We start from the raw sequence: 23902 nt of genomic DNA, 5'->3' as shown, positions 1-23902 counted from the left end.
CAACTGTGAAGCTAGTGAAGTAATGTTGTTGTTTTTATACATCAAAAAGTTGTAATTTAAATGCAAATGTTTAATAGTATTCTTTTTTTCATAACAAATCAATTCATTTTTAAAGAAATTGTGAGACATTGTGAGTATGGTTTCATTTAATAATTTAATTAGAATTGTTTTCACATCTATCATAGTCAAAACATTATTGTTTTTTAAAGAGCCATTTGTGAGCCAAAAGAGCCGGCTCTTTTCAGTGAGCTGAGTCAAACCAGTCGGCTCACGAAAAAGAGCCAAAATGCCCATCACTAGAACTAATCCTTTAAGGGCCAGGGCCACACTCAGTGGTGGGAGGTTACAAAATACAATTCCTCACGTTACTGTAATTAAGTAGTTTTTCGGGGTACTTGTACTTTTTGGAGTATATTTTTAAAGATGTACTTTTACTTGTACAAATTAAGCACAAATTAAGCACAAAATAATCTACTTAGTTACTTTTAAATCATTACTGAGTACTCCCACAATTTGAATTGATATAAAACATTTTGACAGCACTTCAGCAGCCAATAAAAATATTCGATTGTAAACGGACCAAAAAAAAGAGCTGATATCTGAACAGGGAAAAGCGCCGCTGCACCGGGTGAAGAGCTGATCAGACAGAGATGGAGCTCAGTGTGATTGATGGACTCAGTGTCAGGACTCGGGTATGATCTGTCCTTTTTTCTTCCTTTTTTTTTACTTTATTTATTTATTTTTTTCGTTTCTACTCATTTTTCTACACTTGTTTTCGTTTTGTTTCCTTTTTTTCTCTCTCTCTGATTTTGTATGTGTTTTTCTGTTTTTTCTTCCCTTCGCTCTAGCGCCAGCTGATCTCGCTCAGCAATCTAGGCTGTGGCTTGTCTGACGCACCTGTTCCCTCTATCTCATTACTCACCCTATTTATTCTGCTTGATTTTCACCCATCCTTGTCAGTGTGTTCTGTGACCTTTTGGCGTTTGGCTTTGGTTCTGTCCTGTTCTGGTCAGTTTGCTTGTTGGTTTGTCTGCCCAGTTGGTGTAACCTGTGCTTTGCCCTCAGAGGATTTCGGACCACTCTTCTGGTTTTCGACCTGGACTGTTTTTGACTCTGGTACTGCCCGCCGTTCTCAGCCCTGTCTGCACCTTGCTTGACCCCTTGTCTGCCCGACTATTCTCCTGCCTGCCGCCTTGGATTTGTTGCTCCCTCTCCCCTGGCGTTCTCGGAGGCTGAGCGCACGACCTGCCAACTGAGCAGTTTGAAGTCAAGACTGATTTTTTCCCTCAGTGGGTTTTTGTTTTGTTTTTTGACGTTGAGACGTCCTCTTTAATAAAATACTATTTTTCAGCCTCATTCCGCTCTTGGGTCCTCATCTGTCCTGACACTCAGAGCTTGGAGAAACAAACTACATGGTAGTGTTATCATAAATATCTATATTTTAATACCAATACTGAAATATCTGGCACGGTTCCATTACTCATTTTCCACAGTATCTACTGAATATACACCAATACAATCTGCGTCTCTCTCTCGTCTCCGAGTGAGTTTAACAATCATCTGTCTCCTGTCAATTACAGTCTGAATATCTGCGCAGGATTGCAGGTGTTCCGCATAATTTTAATAATTCCTGTGCAAATGTTGCGAGCGCTTTATTGTAACATGAGAATACTGTCATGTAACTTAATCGCAGAAAACTGGATGCGAGCTTTCAAATAGGCCTAATTTATACAAATGAACTGCTTATGTCATGATCCTGGCTTCTTCTCCTCTTTCTCTGTCCCCCTCTTGTGGTCACATACTCACACTATCGCACACACATCCATTCCTCCGCTCATTATCACTTTCAGCTGTTTCCCCTTTCGTTCCCTTCTCCTCACCTGTCCCTTCTATTGCCCTTGATTGTCTCTGCTTATTATTCCCTCTTTCTAGCCCTGTCTTGTTGTCGGATTATTCAATGACCTCTCGTGAGACACGTCTGTTCCCTAGTCCTGTCCTATCTTGTCCATGGAATGTAAAGTCATTGCTTCTACTGTGAGTTATATTGTCATTGGACTGTGTATTATCCAGCTGTGCCTGTTTGCAGAGTACCTGTGCAGCGCCTGCCCTTGGCTGTTCACACTGCCGGCTGTCTTCACTGTTTCCGACTGGCTGTATGCATCTCGGGGTCCCTGCATCTGCCCTCGTGGAAATTTATGTAGTTTTTCTTAGATCCAGTCGTCTGGCTATTTCTGTTTTGGGCTCTGATAGAAGCCGGTGATTTTTGTTCTAATTATTCAGTGAAGACAATTTGCTTTATTAAAGCCTGTTAACTGTACCCCGCCCTGGTCTTCCATCGTTCTTACCTCTAACAGCTTATGCGCAGACTGTGTGCAGTCGCGATCTCTCCGTGCTTTTAAAGAAAATTATCTCTCTTTGCTCCTCTTTCTATTGGTTGTAAGTGAAATGCACCAGAAAGTCTTTCAACAACCAAATATGGAGCTTAAATTTATTTACAATGTAAATTTATGCTAGAAATGTTTTGGAATGGGAAAATTGTCTAATTTGTACATATAAATATCCTGTCTACTGCATCACTAAATTTTACAGTCATTACAAGTCAAAGCCATTTGATGTTCCCTTTATCTACTGTACATAAATAGTCCTAACTTACTGTATATGACTATTAAATCTTTGCTTGTAAAAATTCAGTGTGGTCATATTTTGAATACCTCAAACTGAATTGAGGTCATTTGTTTTCTAATTGTTTTACTGACTGTGTACTTTTTTTTTTTTTTTTTGAAAATTAAATTCAGTTTGAAATCAAATTTGAAATCAAGCTACCTTGTGATGTAAGTTACCCTATTTTAATGACACAAATACACAGAATGAGCAAATGTTTAAGATAGAGATTTTTGTAATGGTAATTGGGGGCATAATGTAAAATCCTATGTAAAATCTATTCATCATATCCCACATAGCAAACGGACTTGGCCCATATGTGGCCTCAAGCTGGCACTGCTGGCCTCCTGTCGGCAATGGCATGTACCCTTTCAGCCAGAGCTGGGCAATATGTGGCAATGACGGCACGGCGGGGATCCGGCAAACAATATCTGGGCCGATTGTTGGTGGGAGGAGTGTGGCCCAGATCAGTCAGGTGATATGTGGTTTACTATGGGACACACACTGATCTATAATAGAGAGTGGGGGCACATAATTTATATTTGTATGTTGTCATGCACAAGCATTAAATAAAATGATCACGAAATAATTTTATTTTTACTTAAATCCTGTATCCATTTAATACTTGGTGTGAGGAACAGATCCAAATTCAAACCGCATTCATTAGCGATATGCATCTCCTTCCTCTGTAGCTATAGTAACTAAAAATGTGCTGTTAAGAAGTTTTACAACAAGTTTTACGGCAGCGATATCAAACGCTCATTGGCCCTTGTCGGTTTCGTCAGAGATTGCGAAATGTTTTGTTTCCGGTGAAGCGTGTTTTGAATGAGAAACACGCGCCTTGAGGGAGTGGATCGGGACAGTATTTTCAGCATTTAACATCTTAAATTATGCCCTGTTCCTCGCACTACTATTATATTCTGCCAGAGTAGACTGCAACTGCAATGCATCGTCATTTTGGACTATGGTGGTACTGCTCTTTGTCACATCTGTAATAAATTGTTATGATTAAGTTACATGTTACGATTCTCTTATAGACTGTATACTTTATACACTCACTCTTTATTGGTTGATTTGTTCTTTATAAAAATAAATAGAAAAACCAATGCAATACGTTTTTTTATTGCAAAGTTACATGATGTGTGGGTTTTAAGTCTGAATTTCTATTCAGTTTAATTTACTTTATTTGCATAGATTTTGTGTACATTAAAGCATGGTACAAAATGAATAATTGTGATCATAGTAATATACAAAGTAATAATATGAAATATTAAAATTCCCAGACAGCAATATAGTGTTTGCCCAGATTCAGCCCACATCTGGCCCGCGTGAAATCCATTCGCGCCGGATCTGGGCCAACACTGCTTGCTGTCTGGTTGGGTCTGGGCTATATAAGGCTCAGGTTTGGCTCAGATTTGGGGATTCTGGTTTACTTAAGGCTAAGAATTGGCACCAATAATAAAACCTGTTTTGGCCTAGATCAGGGCCAATTAAGGCTGATTAACTGGCTGAGATTCGGGCCAGTTATGGCCCATATGTGGCCCGAGTCTTTAATCCAGTTCTTGGCCACTTCCGGGCCGTCATTATTTGCGGTACTTGGGCCGGGGAAAAGGTCATTGTGTGGCCCGGATCTGGGCCAGAAGACATTTGCTATGTGAGATAAAATGAATGTGTCTTTTTAGAAGACTTGGATTAAACCAATTTCAAATCTTGAAATAATGAGTGCCTTGAAAAAATGGATGGACAAAAAAAAATATCTACAGGTATATGGCACTATACAGTATGTGGTACTTTTGCCAGTGGTATTGAAAATGATTGTACATCATAAAATCAAAAACAACCCTACTTGATTTTTAGTGCACAGTACTAGTCTTGTAGCAAATAGTTGAACCATGCAAGTCAATACACTAGGAAAAAAATTGACTGCAGTCGCTTTCCAGCTCTGTAATGGTGTTCTCAGGGCCGGCCCAGGTCATAGGCGGTATAGGCAAATGCTAAGGGCGCCACTCATCCATAGGGGCGCCAGAATGAGTGAACGAGTGAATTTTTTTTTTTTCATATTTTTTTTATAATGCTACTATTTAAAAACCATTAATTTGAAATACTACTAAATAAAGCAAAAAAAAAAAGAAAGTCTGGCTCTTCAATCTTCCCCCGCCCATCGAGTGCTTGAAGTGCCAGAAACAGAGTGCGCGCACGATCAGTTGTTGGTAATTTGTTGTGTAGCGTGCCCGACGCCGCATCCAATGTAGACAGCACTGCTTTTGTTAACACACAGCTCGTAGAAACGGGCCTGGCAGCTCGCGCCAGTTCTAGACACGGTGAAAGTTTCCTGATTGTGACGGAAGGCCGAATTTACATGACACATTATAAATGAGCATAGTCTGCGATAGATACAGTGCCAAAAAGAAGAGAAGAGGATAAAGACAGAGGTAAAGAGATGTAGTGAAAGAACAATGTATTGCATAGGAGTAAGATACTATAATTTCATGGCAGTTATTTTTACCTTAAACTTAATGTTAGCAGTTGTTATGAGTTCTGAGTCCCCAGACTGTGATTTTGTACAATCATGTCAGTTTTAAGACGCATTTTTTATTATCACTTTTTTATTAATGTTTTACTCTACAGTTGTGCAGTTTTGGGGGGATACAGTACAGGCCAAAAGATTGGAAACATTACTATTTTTAATGTTTTTGAAAGAAGTTTCTTCTGCTCATCAAGCCTGCATTTATTTGATCAAAAATACAGAAAAAAATGTAAAAATGTGATATTACAATTTAAAATAATTTGTTTTCAATTTATTATACTTTAAATTATCATTTATTTCTGTGATGCAAAGCTGAATTTTCAGCATCATTACTCAATTCTTCAGTGTCACATGTGACATCCAGTCTATCACATGATCCTTTAGAAATCATTCTAATATGATGATTTATTATGAGTGTTGGAAACAGTTCTGCTGTAATGTGTGTGTGTGTGTGTGTGTGTATATATATATGCTAAATCATGAACACAATGACAGGGTGAAATGGGCTGTGATGCATGGGGCGCCAGGTAAAATCTTGCCCAGGGCCGGTCAGGGCCTGGGTGTTCTTGCTCTGATTAAGTCAGTTTGATGGCTTGGGAGAAACCTCTTGTTAGGACTGCTGTTTCCGGGTCCAAGCCTCTACTCATTTCACTTGAGATTACTGTCTCAGCAGCCATTTATTAACACTATTTCATTAATATTACGTATTTAAGGTAAGCGTAATTTCCTGTGCACACTACAGGCTCCGTGCTGTATTATATATTTTAGCTGAATCAGTTTGTTGTTTTTTGGGGGGTGTCTGGCAGAGCATTAGGTCCCAGAAGTGGTGAAGAATGATGTCAAATGTAACAAGAAGATATTTTTAATGGGGTCCTATTATGCTTTTTCACTTTTTCAATTTTAGTCAGTGTGTAGTGTGTATGTTTTGGGCATAACAAAGATCTACAAAGTTACACATCTCAAAGTCCACTTCAAAGGGAGATTTTTCTTTTTTTTTTTATCCCTTTTCAAGAACTACAATAAACAGCTTGTTTGAACTACAGTGTTGTTTCCCAAAACAATATCAAATTGATATGGCAATATTGATGCCATCCTTATCAGAGGGAACTTGCTGCTTTGGCAAGGTGTGGGCAGTACTGAAACACCATCTGAGCTGTTCACCAATCACAACACACTGGGACAGCCAACCAATCATGACATATTTAGTTTTTCGGAAGGCAGGTCTTCATCAAACAAAGAACGTATTGAGACATTTGTGCCAAGCTGGGGAGAAAGGTATTGTAATAATGTAAATTATGTGAAAAATAATGTGTTTTTCAAACCACCAAGCATGAGATTTTCTAGTACACCCCCAAAACAAATTAAAAACATTGTAAAAGAGCCTGAAAGAACCCTTTTATCCACTCGTATCCAACCAAGGTATTGAAGTTAGAAATCCCTGTATCATGACCACTAATTAACATACTTTGTCAATAAGATAAAAGTGGGTTTATTTCAAAGTTGCTAGTATCCGTCCACATGGATCTTTGATTGAATATTTTTTGGTAACTAAATATTGCCAGCTAATTAGTTATTGAGTATTTTTCATCAATGTAACAGTACTTGTACTTAATTACAAATTTTCAGTACACTTTCCACCACACTAACAATAAATGCATTGAAAATAATGCATTCTAAACATGTTTGTCAACATCCAAGCTTTTATGAACCAAATCAAGGTGTGAATTGCCAGAAACCGGTATCTGTTGGGCATGATTCAAGTTGAAATTAGCAGAAAAGTTAAATTTAGTAAATCTTACAAAAATAAATGGTAAATACATTTACAATTCCGATTGAAAGTTTGTGAACACCTTGCAGTATCTCTGAAAAATTAACAAAATAAGAGATCATTCAAGGATTTTTTATCTAGTACGGTCCCAGACATCCCAAGTCTCCCGGAAGTTCCGGGAGTCTCCCGCATATTGATAGTGGCTCCCTGAGACCCGCAAATTAGTTCATATCTCCCGGAATCTAAACCAATCAAGCAAGAGCATGCATGCGAGACAGATACTGATACTGAGAGGGAGAGGGAGCGAGAGACCTTGCATGTGTGTGCAAGTGTGCGTGTGTGCGAAGCGCATGTAAGACAGAAAGCATCCTGATTGGACTGTTTCTGCAAATCATCCAATAAATTGTCAGTGTGGGCGGGCTTTTATCTCTTTTCCTGAACCAAATTAATCCGTTATGTCTATCTAGAAACATGAGCACCTTATAAGTCTTATAAGTGTCAAACGTAATGACAGTCTTGCTCAAGCATTGCCCATGACTGGTTAAATGATTGCAAAAGGCATGTTTAGGTGAGTTTCATTTCATGTGCATACAGGGCCGTAGCTGGGGATTGCAGTGCCCCGGTGAAGGTTGTATCAGTGTGTACCCTGTTGGAAATTGGTTAATTTGCATGTTCATTCTATTTATTTATTTGTGAATAAAATATGAAAATATCTCAGAGTTAAACTGTCAGAACAAATTAATTTTGATAATGTTAGCTATCTTTGATAGAAAGATATCTAATGAATTACAATCAGCAAAAACTTCAGACTACTGTTAGTATGACAATATTTACACATCTATCAATACTTTGTTGACCAATTGCCAAGCAATGCTTAATTTTGCTCATATTGTGGTGTGAAAAAGTTCTATTAGCAATTTAGGAATAAAACACATAAGCAAAACATGGTGCTTAATATGGTGCCGAATAATTTTTGGTCCCAATTTTATTATTATTATAATTATCGTTATTATTATTATTATTATTATTATTAATCAATTTCACTAGTGGTCCACTGTATTAAGAACTTTTGGGTATAATATGTCACAGTTCACTTTATTTTGCTATACTCACTTGCATAAAAGTATTATAGTGTCCTGCACCTACTAGTAAAAAAAATAAACAATTATATCTGATTAATTGCTGGTTTGACTGTGCATTAATTGTTGTTAAAACTACAAAGTAATTCAGTCAAGAGCAGTGTGTGATTTTCTTTTTTCAGTTTCTGAAAAAGGTAAAGTGCATTAATTCATAATAATTCCTTTTATACTTAGGACTAACCACAAATAAGTCTTCTGTGCAAGTTGTTTCTCAATGTCAGTAGGCAGTTACTTGTGATTAATATAATATTGTTTTATTAGTTACAATTTTAAGTTCAATGAAAAAGTAAAGGTAAGTAAAACTTCAAAGGAACATAAGTACAGACACGTTAGTAGGAAATATCACATTTTCTCATTTCAGAATACCATATCTATTACATATTCAGGTAAATACATGTACTACTACTACGTTGACTAAATAAAGTTACTACAAAGAAAAATAAACAAACAAACAAAAAATCCCACTAAAATTGTATTCTCAATTGTTATTAACATTATTCCACATCTTCCTCCAGGTTCAAAAGAAATCTGCCGTGTGTATGTGGAACATAATGCTTTCTCAGACTGCAGTAATAATAATGACTAATAATTAAAACAAGAAGAAAGAAAATAGCAGCTATGTGAATTTAAGAGAGAGAGATAATAGGAGTGTATTTCCTTCATTTAACTGTGTATCTCAGTTGTTTCTCACAAGAGGTTGTTTAATCTTCCACACAGACATGGATTTATCAGAATAAAACCCAAATCCAGCATAGAGGGGTTCATTGAAGGTGGAGTTGAATGTGTGTAAGAGTGTGAGTGTGTGTGTGTCAGAGACGCTGTAGAAAGACAGAGTGCCAACCGACCAATTCAGATACACCCCTACTCTGTTAAACTGAGAAGGGATCATAATTTCTGTGCTTACGCTATTGTGTCTGACAATGTATTTGTCTTCAAAACACATTAGACTCCATGAATTCTTATTATATCCAAACCAACAGTTAGAACTATTGTCTTTCCTGCTGATTCCTTTATATACCACTGATATATTAACCTTGTCTCTTCCGCTCCATTCAGCCTCCCAGTAACAGCGTCCAGACAGACTTTCTCTACACAGAACCTGAGGATGATACCCTGTAAATCTCTCTGTATGATTAGGATATGGGTGCTTCTTTGTTTCACATGTCACCGTTCTGTTGCTCTCAGACAGAATGAGTTGAGAGTGTGCTGTGTTTAAATCCAGTGTGAGATCACATGCATCTAAACACAAGAAGAGAGATTATTAGTCAAGTCTGCTTTATTGTCAGTTCTTCCACATGTACATTACATACAGAGAATTTAAATTGTTACTCTCAGATCCATGGTGCGTACAGATAACACTAACAGTAGAGCCTAAAAATCCAGATAGATACAGATTAAATATAACATACAACTACACAAATAAGGGCATGTAATAAAAAAGCTATAAAAATAATAATAAAGTTAAATAAAGCAGCGCAAGGAACATGGCAGACCAGTGCAAACCAGTAAAGTGAACAGACATTGCAGATAAAAAGATTGTAGTGCAAAAAAGTTTATTCTGTCTGATTAAAGTGACAAAGGGCTCAGAGAAATGTTCTTTTATTTAAACTGATTGAAGAGCTAGTAGAATGACTTCTGTGAGCAGACCAATGCTGCACGAAGTGACTGGTGCATGTCACTGTATGTTAGTGAGGGGGGAAGTGGAAGGACCTGGGGATGGTGGATATGGAGGGGGGGTGTCAGGTTTCAGTGGTGACTGGGGTAGAAGAAGGAAGGGGGGGCAAGTTTGGGAGTGAGTACAGCTTCCTGACAGCCTGATGAATGAAGCTGTCCTTCAGTCTGCTGGTCCTGGCCTGGAGACTCCGCAGTCTCCTCCCTGATGACAGCAAACTGAAGAAGCTGTGTGACATCTCTGTTGCTAATGAGACCACCACAGTTGTGTCATCCGCAAACTTAATGAAGAGGTTTGAGTTGTTACGGTGTGCAGTCGTGGGTCAACAGAGTGAAGAGGAGGGGGCTCAGCACACATCCTTGGGGGGCCCCAGTATTCAGTGTGATTGTGCTGGATGTGTTGCAGCAGACCCGTATTGCCTGAGGTCTTCCAGTCAGAAAGTCCAACAGCCAGTTGCACAGCAAAGTGTTGAGTCCCAGCTGGACTAGTTTGTAAATGAGCTGATGAGGAATGATTGTGTTGAATGCTGTACTGAAGTCTATGATCAGTATTCTGATGTATGAATCATTTTTGTCTAAATGTGTGACTACTGAGTGGAGGGGACTTGCGATGGGGTCATCAGTCGAGCGGTTGGACCGATATGCAAACTGAAAGGGGTCTGGGGGGGCAGACTTCATGCACTTCATGAGAATTTGGGTAAATGCAACTGGATGGTAGTCATTAAAGCAGGATGAGGATGGGTTCTTTGGGACTGGAATGATGGTGGTAGCTTTGAAGTACCTGTGGACAACAGCCTGACTAAGGGAGATGTGAGTTGAAAATGTGAAGACAGCAGTGAGTTCCACTGCACAGTCTCTCAGTACACGCCAAGGAATGTTGTCAGGACCTGGAGCTGTGCTTACATTGATCCTGCTGAATGATCTCCTCATGCTGTCTGGGGTCAGGCGTCACCACCTGCTCGTCAGGAGGAGGTGGAGTCTTCTTTGCAGTGGTGCTGTTTTGTTCATAAATGCAAGTGAAGGTGGCGTTCAGCAGGGAGATGAGATGTCACAGGTCCGCGGTAGGGTCTTATAGTCCGTGAAAAAAGTCAAAGTGAAAGTCGTGACATTTGCCAAGTATGGCTACCCATATTTGGTATTGGTGCTCTGCATTTAACCCATCCAAGTGCGCACACACAGCAGTAAGAAGCGAACACTCCGTGAGCAGCTATATATCCAGTGCCCGGGGAGCAACTGGGGGTTCAGTGCCTTGCTCAAGGGCACTTCAGCCATTGGTATTGAGGGTGGAAGAGAGCGCTGTTCATTAACTCCCTCCCACCTACAACTGCCAGCACAGAGACTCGAACCGGTGACCTTCTGGTAACTAGTCCAGCTCTCTAACCATTAGGCCACAGCCGCCCCTAATGGTCTGTATCCTCTGCCACAGGCTCCGATTGGCTCCGCTGTCGCTGAATTGATGGGCTATCCTTCAGGAGTGCTGTCTCTTAGCCTCTCTGATGCCGTGGGACAGGTTGACCCTAGCTGTCCTCAGGCCCAGCTCTGTAGACCTCCCCAGCCATCCAAGGCTGTTACGTCATCAATACACTTGTTGATGTAGGCAGTGACAGTCTTTCAGTAATCTTGGAGGTCTTTGGTGTTATTGTATGTGGCAGCCTGCTTAAACATATTCTGGTCAGTGGTGTCAAAACAGTCTTGGAGAGCCTTTGATGACCCTGACTTTAACGAGCTGTCTGTATGCAAGCATTAGCATGAAAGTGATGTGGTCTGAGGCACAGAGGTGAGGGAAAGAGATGGCCTTTTTTAAGCTCCTCTCTGTGTGGCGTAAACAAAGTCTAAAATGTTATTACCTTGTGTTGGAAAGTTAATGTTTCGTGTATTTTTGGGAACACACTCTTTAAGTCTACATGGTTGAAATCCCCAGCTATGATGAGAAAAACATCAGGGTGGGCTGTCTGCTGCTCACTGATGTGCTGGTACACTTCATTTAGTGCCTTGCTCCTGTTGCAGTTGTTGGAGTTTGGAGGAGTGTTTACAACAGTAAGCAGTATATATATATGCATGTATGTATATATATATATATATATATATATATATATATATATATATATATATATATACATACATACATACATATATATATATATATATATACAGTCAGGTCCATAAATATTGGGACATCGACACAATTCTAATCTTTTTGGCTCTATACACCACCACAATGGATTTGAAATGACAAGATGTGCTTTAACTGCAGACTTTCAGCTTTAATTTGAGGGTATTTACATCCAAATCAGGTGAACAGTTTAGGAATTACAACAGTTTGTATATGTGCATCCCACTTTTTAAGGGACCAAAAGTAATGGGACAGATTAAATCAAACTTTCATTTTTTAATACTTGGTTGCAAATCCTTTGCAGTCAATTACAGCCTGAAGTCTGGAGACCAATTAGACATCAGCGTACGCTGGGTTTCATCCCTGGTGATGCTCTGCCAGGCCTCTACTGCAACTGTCTTCAGTTCCTGCTTGTTCTTGGGGCATTTTCCCTTCAGTTTTGTCTTCAGCAAGTGAAATGCATGCTCAATCGGATTTAAGTCAGGTGATTAACTTGGCCATTGAATAACATTCCATTTTTTTCCCTTAAAAATCTCTTTGGTTGCTTTCCAAACACCAAACTATCCGGAAGACCATGGAAAACAACTGTGGTGGATGATCGAAGAATTCTTTCCCTGGTGAAGAAAACACCCTTCACAACAGTTGGCCAGATCAAGAACACTCTCCAAGAAGGAAAGTGTATGTGTGTGTCAAAGTCAACAATCAAGAGAAGACTTCACCAGAGTGAATACAGAGGGTTCACCACAAGATGTAAACCATTGATGAGTCTCTAAAACAGGAAGGCCAGATTAGAGTTTGCCAAACAACATCTAAATAAGCCTTCACAGTTCTGGAACAACATCCTATGGACAGATGAGACAAAGATCAACTTGTACCAGAGTGATGGAAAGAGAAGAGTATGGAGAAGGAAAGGAACTGCTCATGATCCAAAGCATACCACCTCATCAGTGAAGCATGGTGGTGGTAGTGTCATGGCGTGGGCATGTATGGCTGTCAATGGAACTGGTTATCTTGTATTTATTGATGATGTGGCTGCTGACAAAAGCATTAGGATGAATTCTGAAGTGTTTCGGGCAATATTATCTGCTCATATTCAGCCAAATGCTTCAGAAATCATTGGTCAGCGCTTCACAGTGCAGATGGACAATGACCCGAAGCATACTGCGAAAGCAACCAAAGAGATTTTTAAGGGAAAGAAGTGGAATGTTATGCAATGGCCAAGTCAATCACCTGACCTAAATCCGATTGAGCATGCATTTCACTTGCTGAAGACAAAACTGAAGGGAAAATGCCCCAAGAACAAGCAGGAACTGAAGACAGTTGCAGTAGAGGCCTGGCAGAGCATCACCAGGGATGAAACCCAGCGTACGCTGATGTCTAATTGATCTCCAGACTTCAGGCTGTAATTGACTGCAAAGGATTTGCAACCAAGTATTAAAAAATGAAAGTTTGATTTATGATTGTTAATCTGTCCCATTACTTTTGGTCCCTTAAAAAGTGGGATGTACATATACAAACTGTTGTAATTCCTACACCGTTCGCCTGATTTAGATGTAAATACCCTCAAATTAAAGCTGAAAGTCTGCAGTTAAAGCACATCTTGTTTCATTTCAAATCCATTGTGGTGGTGTATAGAGCCAAAAAGATTAGAATTGTGTCGATGTCCCAATATTTATGGACCTGACTGTATATATACTCAAACTCAACCAGGGGTGAGCAGTGTTTGCAGACCACAACAGCAGCTCGGCACCACGCATCATTGATGTAAGCACAAAGCCATCAGTCGTGGGATGTAAAACCTTCCAGTCTGGAGCACAGTCTGGAGCGCTGTTGCTGAGCCATGTTTTCCATTAACACAAAACCACAACAGTCTCTTAGTCAGATGTAGCACAGTTTATTGTCCAAAGAGCGTATATTAGCCAGTACGATGGTGGGGATAGCTGGCTTGTGTGGGTTAGCCGTTAGCCAAGCCTGGATACCTCCATGCTTACCCCTCTTCTGCTTCCTCTCACGCAGCTTGTGGCGCCTCCGCTGTGGGCGATGCAGTAGTGGGGGTCGGTGATGGTGTAGGCCTCCAGAGAAGACTGAGGTCCCACAGCTCTTCTGCGTGCGTGGAGTTTAACTATAAAAATGTGGTTCTGCCAACATCCAGCAGAAAAATTACAATTGTATGCACGTTTAAAGACAGGTAGACGCGATGAAGACGTACAAAAACACTGTGACTCACAAGACAAAAAACACAAAAACACAGTTCTGACGGGAGAGAGAGAGAAGTTGTTGTGTGTGGATGCGCCACCATCTTGTTTTTTACTACATTTATAACAAAACATCAAAGTATGTGTGAATGAAGGCCCAATTCATGTGCAAGCTCAGGCAAAGGTATACTTAAAACTTTATCATAGGATAAAGAATCAAAAGGAGGGTATGAATCCATGATTAATAATATATATACAGAAAACAGAAATGGTTTTAAACCTTTCATTCTATTAGTTTTAATTAAAGAGAGAAGAAAGACTTTACTAACCTTGACAATAAAAGAGAATTATTGCAGAAAAGTGGGATTTCAATATTCTTATAGTCGAGTTTAGAGAAAGATTAAATTCAAGTCAATAATCATTAGGATAAAAAAAAGGAGTAAGGTTCAGGTCTGTAATGGTAGGGTTAGAGAGAGAATATAAAATTCTAATCTATAATGGTTAGGGAAAACACATAAACCAGTGTGTGTGTGTGTGTGTGTGTACCAACTTAACCATATTTTTGGGACATCCAGTGATTTTTTTTTACTCTAAAAATTAAGTTTTCTTGAGGTTAGGGTTAGGGTGTGGGTTAGGTTTAGGATAACTAATTAAATGTATTTGTGTAACCTACATTTCTGCGGTCCTCTAACAATCCTGATATCTCCTCCATGATCCACGCTATAAAACAAAAGATGTCACATATTTTACATAGTCAACTCAATACATACATTTCCTTTTAAATGAATGATCAAAACAATTTCATACTGTCTATTCTGATGAAGACTCTGTCTGTCCTCCAACATTTGATGTAGTTCCTGATTCACAACCTCTATCATTGTACAAGACCCTCAAGCCTTGCGCTACAGACTTTTTTATATTAACTAAATGAAGTTCCAAACATTTAGTTGGAAATTACATTCAGTCCTGTCAATCTTAGCATATTTAATCAGCAGTGGTTAATATATTGTGCATAGGTTTATTTGAATCAATAACAACTGCTTTAAATATTTATTTGTGACTTACTCTGCTTTACTAAGGTTCCACAAAGTCCCTCACGAAATTATAATATGATATTAGATAATTTTTTTATATATATATTGGAAACTAGTGCTTATATTTTTCAATATACCGAAATATATGCATTGACAATATATGGCTATATATTGATACATACAATTAATTTTTTTAATAAAAACAAATAGAATCTTTGATTTTGACTGTGAAAGAGAGTAAAAATTTTAAAATGGTTATTTCATGTGTTTTTGCTCTATACTAATATAGGGGGAGATCTGTTAGTTTTTGATGTTGTATTAAATTTTCATGCCATGAAATTTGAGCCAGATTTTTCTGTTATTTTTTTTTTTTAACACTTTTGTATAAGACACAACATTTATGGGACAGTTATATTATTTAAATGTATATATTTGCCACACCCCTCTTTGCTCCTCTCAATTTTCCTCCTGCCTCTTTCCCAGCTGTCTCTGGAGCAGCATATAGACAAGGCTATCTCCGCAAACAGGAACCACTCTGGTTCCTCCTTTGCCTACCTCTCTCCTTTTCTCCAACAACCTTACTTTCAAAAGTGCCAAACCTAGCATGAGGCTGTCTCCACACAAGGTGCCTGACTTTTTCACTAACTATCCACTATACTGTTGAAAAGTTTTTTTTTCTTGGATAAATTCACATAGGAAATTTGAAACTTTCCAAGTAAAGTGTGCTGAATACAATATGCATGAGACAACACACAAAAGCCCCTTTCACACTGCATGTCGGACCCGGCAAATTGCCCGAACATTGCCTGGTCGCCTTCTGTGTGAAAGTAAACACGTCCCGGGTTTGATTCCGGGACTGATCCCGGGTCAGGGCCCTAGTTACATTGCCAGGTTCAGTCCCAGAAGAGCTCTATGTGAACAAAAGACAGATCTAATGCTGTGTCATAGTGATGACGGACGTTACTGCACGACTCTTTTACCAGGTGTTTTGAAGGAAGGTCTACATTCTCTACGAAAAAATATGTGCAAACTGTAATGAAGCAGAGATCAGTTAGTTCCTCACTATCCACGCTAATGCTGAGATCATTCGCTAGCGTTTTTGACTCGTACATTAAACGTCACGTGTCGTTACGGGATCTTTACGGGATGTGTGTGAATGCGCGCACATATTCCAGGAAATCACTGGCACTGTGAATGGACCAAATCTAGTGACCCGGGAACAAATGCCTGGTCACATTACCTGTGTATTTGCCGAAATCGCAGTGTGAAAGGGGCTAATATTACATGTGATTTTTTTTTTTTTTTCGTATTGTGCTTCTAGTCCTATTACGATATTTCGATGATTTTAAGGGTCCATGTGAGTGCATGAGTCCTCTGCACAATTTGACTTTGTTGCAACCTAGAATTAAACTGTTGGTTTCATCCGGCCAGAGGACAAAGTCACACTATTTTAACACACTATTTCCCTTTTTTTTTTTTTTTGACCCCCCCCCGAAATATAAATAATATTTACCAACTGTATTGAAAGGTTCTATAAACATATCACTGCAAAAAAAAAATTCAATTATAAATATACAAATATGAAAAATATAAATTTACTTAATTAGCTGTTTTGAAAGAACTTGTCAGAAGGAACAGCCGAGCAACAGAGAAGGATATCATCTTGTAAGTGTTTTGTCTCGTTTTCTCATTAGACTACTGTGTGATCGTCATTGCTAGGAAAGTTTTTGGTTTAAATTGTGTGTCTTACCCTGGTAAATACATGCTGGAAGTGGCGCTTGGTTTAGCGTGGGACTGCCCAGTTTCGATCTGCTAAATAGTGAGGTGTGGCCAGCTGACTTCAATCACTGGTAATCAGGCAAATACAAATGCGGTAGGTTTCACCGCGACAGTGGTCGCAGCAGCCCTCGTGTGAATCCTCCTTGTGTGAAGACCGACGAGTGTAAAGACCATCGACTCTACCTGCCAAACTCCACCGAACAAGGACACCGACAGGACACTTGAGTATTGCTTTATACCCCTTTCTTTACTTTTTGTATAGCTTGTTCTCAAATACATATTTCTTACACTTGTAGTCACTATGTGCTTTCAGATCTCTACTATCACTACTAACACTTGGAGAGCACACATGTACTTCGCAGGAAGGCCTGTCTGACAAACCTACGGCCTGTCTCTCTGACCTCTACTACTACTCTTTATTCCAATTGGTCTCTGGAACTGCCAGTCTGCAGTTAACAAAGCAGACTTCATTTCTTCTATTGCTACTCATTCCGGTCTCAACCTCATGGCACTGACAGAGACTTGGATCAAACCTGAAGACACTGCCACCCCTGCAGCCCTCTCCACTAATTTCACTTGTTCCCACACTCCTCGTACCACTGGGAGGGGTGGAGGTACGGGTCTCCTTATATCAAAAGAATGGAAATTTGATCTTCAGCCATCACCTACAGGTACTGGTTCATTTGAATCACATGCCATTACTGTAACACACCCTGTTAAAATCATTTATCGCCCCCCAGGTCAATTGGGAAACTTCTTGAAAGAGTTGGATGTGCTGCTATCAAACTTTCCTGAAGATGGTACTCCTCTGGTACTGCTTGGTGACTTCAACATCCACCTAGATAAACCCCAGGCTGCTGACTTCAAAACACTGCTTTCCTCATTTGATCTCAAGCTAGTGTCTACTACAGCGACTCACAAATCAGGCAACCAACTGGACCTCATCCACACGCTCTGTTGCTCTGTGGACAACTCTTCAGTTGCTCCACTGCACACCTCAGACCACTTCCTCATTAGTGCTAACCTAGCACTTACTCCTGAAGTGCCTCACACTCCAACGGAGGTTACCTTTCGACGGAACTTACGCTCACTCTCTCCATCTCGCCTATCTTCTGTGGTTTAATCCTCACTTCCTGCTCTCTCTCAGTTCTCAGCTCTGGACACGAACAGCGCTACGGACACTCTTTGCTCCACTTTAACATCTTGCTTGGACAACTTTTGCCCACTGCTGTCTAGACCAGCACGCACCACCCTATCTGCCCCCTGGCTGTCCGAGGCTCTCCGTGAACATCTCTCTAAACTCAGGGCTGCAGAGAGGAAATGGCAGAAATCAAGAAACTCTACCGACCTCAGTGTGTATCACTTTCTCTTCTCTTCTTAATCCGCCGCTACCACCTCCTCCATCGACTCTTACAGCAGACGACTTTGCAGTTTGACCTGTCTGCTGCTTTTGACACTGTTAATCACCAGATTCTCCTGTCCACCCTCAGAAAGATGGGCATCTCTGGAACCGCACTCCTGTTGGTTAAGTCCTACCTCTCTGACAGATCCTTCAGTGTGTCTTGGAGGGTTGATGTTTCTAAGTCACAACACCTTGCTATTGGGGTTCCTCAAGCCTCAGTACTTGGACCACTTCTCTTTTCCATCTACATGACTTCATTAGGCTCTGTCATTCAGAGGCATGGCTTTTCTTATCACTGCTACGCAGATGACACCCAACTCTACTTCTCATTCCAGTCAGATGACCTGACAGTAGCTGCTCACATTTCAGCCTGCCTGAGTGACATTTCTAGCTGGATGAATGACCATCACCTTCAACTTAACCTTATGAAGACAGAATTTCTGGTGATTACCGCTAACCCATTGCTTCATCATAACTTCTCTATACAGCTGGGTTCAACAAACATTACTCCTTAGAGGACTGCCAGAAACCTAGGAGTTGTGATGGATCATCAGTTAAGCTTCACAGATCACATTGCTACAACGACCCGGTCCTGAAGATTTGCCTTATACATCATTAGGAAGATTCGACCCTTCCTGTCAGAGCAAGCCACCCAACTTCTTGTCCAAGCTCTTGTTCTCTCCAGACTGGACTATTGTAATGCTCTCCTGGCGGGCCTTTCTGCATATACTGTCAAGCCTCTGCAATTGATCCAGAATGCAGCAGCGAGGGTTGTCTTCAAAGAGCAAAAAAAAGTTACTCACGTTACTCCTCTCCTCATCAGGTTACACTGGCTACCAGTAGCCGCTAGCATCAAATTCAAGGTACTGATGCTTGCCTACAAGACGACCACTGGCATGGCACCAACATACCTAAACTCAGTAGTTCAATCGTATGTGTCCTCTAGAAGTTTGCGCTCTGCAAGTGAACGACACCTTGTGGTGCCATCCCAAAAAAGTTCAAAATCACTCTCACGGACCTTTTCCTGGACTGTGCCCAGATGGTGGAATGACCTCCCAAACTCAATTTGTACAGCTGAGTCTATACTCATTTTCAAGAAACATCTAAAGACTCATCTTTTTCGCCAGGACTTAACCGTCTAATACTAGTACTTTTCCTTCTTTTCTTGTTTTTTCAATTATAAAAAAAAACCTGTAAACACTTTTGTTTTTCACATATTGATTATTGTAATGCTTTGCTGGCTGGAGTTTCTAAAGCTACCCTAAGTAAATTACACTTGGTACAAAATTCAGCTGCTAGAATTCTGACTTGGACCAGTGCAAGGTAGCACATCACACCTATCCTGGAAAAATTGCACTGGCTTCCTGTTAGTTTTCGTATTGATTTTGAAATTCTCATGCTCACTTATAAGGCCTTGAATAATTTGGCCCCTACACTCCTGCACATGCTCTACACTCTTCTGAAGCGGGTCTTTTAACTGTCCAAACAGCACGGCTAAAAACTGTGGGTAATCTGGCTTTTTCTTCTTTGGCTCCTAAATTGTGGAATTCCCTGCCCTCTGAGATTAGGAATGTAGAATCCCTTAGTGTTTTTAAAACATCCCTTAAAATATACTTTTTTTAGGGTAGCTTTTATGTGTTTAAGGTGAATCAGGGTATCTTCCGTCCATTCCAAATCCGTTTCCAATTAAAAATCAGAAAACGAAAGACTCAAGAGGATTCAAGTGAGAGAACATGAATTCAATAACGAGAAATGGGAAAATGGCTCCTTTATTCGTTATTCCATCTAGGTTAACAAACGGAAAATGAGTTTTTGACTTGATTTCTCATTTTGTCGTTTGGGGTTTAAAAAACGGTTTATGGCTTCAATATTTCATTCGCACTTGTGGGCGGAGCTGAAACGCTCCTTTCATCTGATTGGTCGGATCGCTCCGCCTTCAACTCGGTTTCCTCAGTCTTTCAGAATAAGAGTCTTACAAGAGCAATATCTGAAACCAGATGTAGACACATAATTTGCGTTGTTGCGACTTGCAAGTCACCCCTTTAAATTATTTCTAGGTTATAGTATTGTATGAATATTGTCCCACTGTAAATACAGTGCAAATAGTTCTGTCTCCTGGGATAAAAGTGAAGTGGAAATAAAAATCAATAATAGACTGAACATTTCCATGATAATATGTCTGTAACATTTACCACTCTCATCTTTTAAGTCTAATGGCATTAGGTAGGTGTGTGTGACATTAATAATTAATTGTGGAAATTAATATAGGTAAATTTATTAAATAAATTAGAATTATTAGTTTTATTACAGACAAAATTGAATGATGTTTCTCTTTTAGTCTTCTTTGTTGGCCTTGACAACGACTAAAATTTTAAAGTTTCACCAAATTCAGCTCAGATCTTCAGACTCATCTGGCTCGTTGCTGTAACTGGTCAGACTTTTTCCTTCTCAAAAAATCCTAGTGACTTTTATTATCTGAGTGATGAAGGTCTTACACTTAAGGTCCACTAGAGGGGGAGACAGGAATTCTGTTTATGTAAGTTTAAATGACAGATAAATACATTAATTTCATGTGTACTACCATGAATATGCCATATCTGTGTAACACAGGTTCTTCAATGATAGATGGTGTGGTAGGGGGGTATACCTTAGCTCAATGATAGCTGTATAATATAAAACAACATTAACTACTGCAGCTGGTGCCAAATAAAAATGATTAAGTTTTGGAAAAACTGCAAGTCAAATGTACTTGCACAAATGACTTGCTGTTACATAATACCCCATATGCGTTGTTGGGGACGTTTTCGTCCACTAGGGGGTAAAGTTGAGTCTTATTTTGGCCACAACTTTCTCTGTGTTGCAGCTAATGGAATGATTGGTGACAAATCTTATTTTGACACTTATTTGGGGAAAATGCTTGAAATTTTTCAAAAACTCAACAGTATACTTTGGGTAAATTCACTACCCTTTTGATATGTTCGGGATGAAAACGCCCACTAAATTAAAATGCTGTAAAAATGTCTCAGATAAAGATTTTTTTTGTTTGCATAAATCTATTAATCACCCTCAGTCCTGATCAAACTACCAAATGTTTAAAAAAAAAAATCCAAGATTTTAACTCTTTAATTACCAAGTTCAAAAATTATGTCACTGATTTGGGAAGAAAAAACACACACAAAATGACATATTTTCAATATAAAAAGTAATTGTGGACTGGATTTTTTTTTTTTTTTACCTTTTATGACAGTCTTGGGCATGTCAAAGATTAGTAACTGTAGATTAGCTTTGATGTATTGTTAGTTTTGTGCAGCATTAGATTTTAATTTTTTCTCCCTCATTTATTGTTGGTGGCTGTTTTTGTCCCATTGAATTCCATTATAACGACATTTTTTGATTGCAAAGCCATGACACCATATAATCATGCACTCTTAATTGTTGGTGGTTTTCTCTGTTGGGAAGAGGTAACATTTGTTATTTTTACAATTAGGTGGGGCCATTAACCCTTTAGGCCTGTGCAAAAAACAGGCTTAGTTTCTGGCCTGTATATAGAGTTATATGAAGTTTAACAGCAAATTATAGTGTGTGTGTGTGTGTTTGAGAGAGAGAGAGAGAGAGAGAGAGAGAGACCTTTGTTTACTTACCTTGATGTATCTGAAAAAATCCAAATATGCACCTCATGCTCTCAGAACTACATGGACTAAACAATAAAAAAAAGAAGTGTGTTTATGCACCTGCTGACTTTTGATGGTGAAAAGAATGGAGGGCCTATGTGTGAAATGCTTGTCTTTTCTTGATGGTGAAGCCAGTTTAAAACCTTTAAATCTTATTAAAAAAACTACTTTGAACATAATTGATTATGGACCAAAATGCAATACCAACTTCAAATAAGCAGCAACTCGCTGGAGGGGTCAAGCTGCATAATCATTTCTAAAACTCTGGTTCAAGTCAAGCCCTTTCTCGTGTTGCTTGCTGCTCTTCTCACCATCAAATGACCAGAAGGATGGCATGCAAGTGTTTAAATCCATGTACTGTTTTTGTTTAGTCTATACTTATCACCACCATTAAAAGGCAGCAGGTGCATAAATACACCTTTGTTTACTCCATGTAGTTCTGAGAGCTGAGGTGTACATTTAGATTTTCTCAAATACATCAAGGTAAGTGCGCAAAAGTCTCTCTCTCTCTCTCTCTCTCTCTCTCCTACACACATACACACAATATAATTTGCTGTTATACTCCACATAACTCTATATACAAGTCAGAAACTAAGCTTTTTTTTTGCACAGGCCTATCTAAAGGGTTGATGGTCCCACCTAGTGATCAACTGTAAAAAATAACAAATTTTACCTCTTCCCAACAGGGAAAACCACAAACAATCAAGAATGCATGATTATGTTTCATGGCTTTGCAATCAAAAATGTAATTATAATGGAAGTCAGTGAAAAAAAAACATCCACCAACAATAAATTAGGGGAAAATTTTTTTATCTAATGCTTATAGCAGTTTAATTGAGTGAATGTTTTCATCCCAAACATAACGAAAGGGTAGTGAAATTGAACAATGCACAAGGGATACATAATAATTTTTATTTGGCACCAGCCGCAATTAATGTTGACAGCTAACAGGAGTGTGGTGGGGTGCGAGGTCTGTTTTGACCAATGGATGGAGACCTCAAGGCAGTGGCCTTAATGCTTATCTGAAGATTTGTCTTTATAGATTACAGTTTACATTGTACTTACTGAAGTACACCTCTGCATGCAGACACCCAATTGTACAAATTCATTTATAGATTTAAAACCCAGTCCTGAACCGGGAGAACCATGTTCTGCAGAGTTCAGTTCCAACACACTTGCTTGGACATTGCTACTGATCCTGAAGACCTTGCTGAGCTTAGGTGTGTTTATTTGGGGTAGCTAAACTTTGCAGGACACTGGCCATCCAAGAGGAGGACAGAGAGTCCTGACATTAGCATTTACATTCAGTGCATGTGATTTATCAACACTGAGTACATCTTAAAATGTACAGCTCATGAAAAATAAAAGTTCTAGATGGACAAACATTAAATGCATAAACCAGTGTGAATAAAAAATATATTAAAATACATTTGGAGGTAGGTTGAAAAAGCCAGAATGGGAAGTTTTAAAGTACAGCTTGAAGTGTGAAGTTTATTCTTGTACACAGATATGGCATATTCATGGTAGTACACATGAAATTAATGTATTTATTTGCCATTTTACGTAAATAGAAATCCTGTCTCCCCCTCTAGTGGACATTAAGTGTAAGACCTTCATTGCTCAGATAATGAAAGTCACTAGGATTTTTTGAGAAGGAAATTTGGTGAAACATTAAAATTTTAGTCGTTGTCAATTACTCTCATAATAAATGATAATAATGCTCAAATATATGTTGGCTTTCTCAAGGCCAACAAAGAAGACTAAAAGAAAAACCATTCAATTTAGTATGTAATAAAACGAATATTACTAATTTATTTAATAAATTTAACTATAGTAATTTTCCCAATTAATAATTAATGTCACACACACCTACCTAGTGCCTTTTGACTTAAAAGATGAGAGTGGTAAATGTAACAGACATATTATCATGGAACTGTTCAGT

The 23902-nt window shown here is 39.1% G+C and overlaps 1 protein-coding gene across 1 annotated transcript in view; it reads right to left on the bottom strand.

Annotated features, from left to right (window-relative positions):
• Nucleotides 1-8771: 8771 nt before the first annotated feature.
• Nucleotides 8772-23902, bottom strand: part of LOC113072615 (NACHT, LRR and PYD domains-containing protein 3-like) — a 36775-nt gene continuing 21644 nt past the window's right edge. Inside the window, exons 5-6 of the mRNA XM_026245602.1 lie at nt 14748-14794; nt 8772-9334 (exon numbers count right to left, since the gene is read on the bottom strand). Of these exons, the coding sequence (XP_026101387.1) occupies nt 8772-9334; nt 14748-14794 (610 nt within the window). The remainder of the gene's footprint in view (nt 9335-14747; nt 14795-23902) is intronic.

The sequence above is a fragment of the Carassius auratus genome, unplaced genomic scaffold (genome assembly GCF_003368295.1).
Source record: "Carassius auratus strain Wakin unplaced genomic scaffold, ASM336829v1 scaf_tig00009662, whole genome shotgun sequence".
In the NCBI taxonomy this organism is placed as follows: domain Eukaryota; kingdom Metazoa; phylum Chordata; class Actinopteri; order Cypriniformes; family Cyprinidae; genus Carassius; species Carassius auratus.
This window is presented reverse-complemented; position numbering and strand designations above follow the sequence as displayed.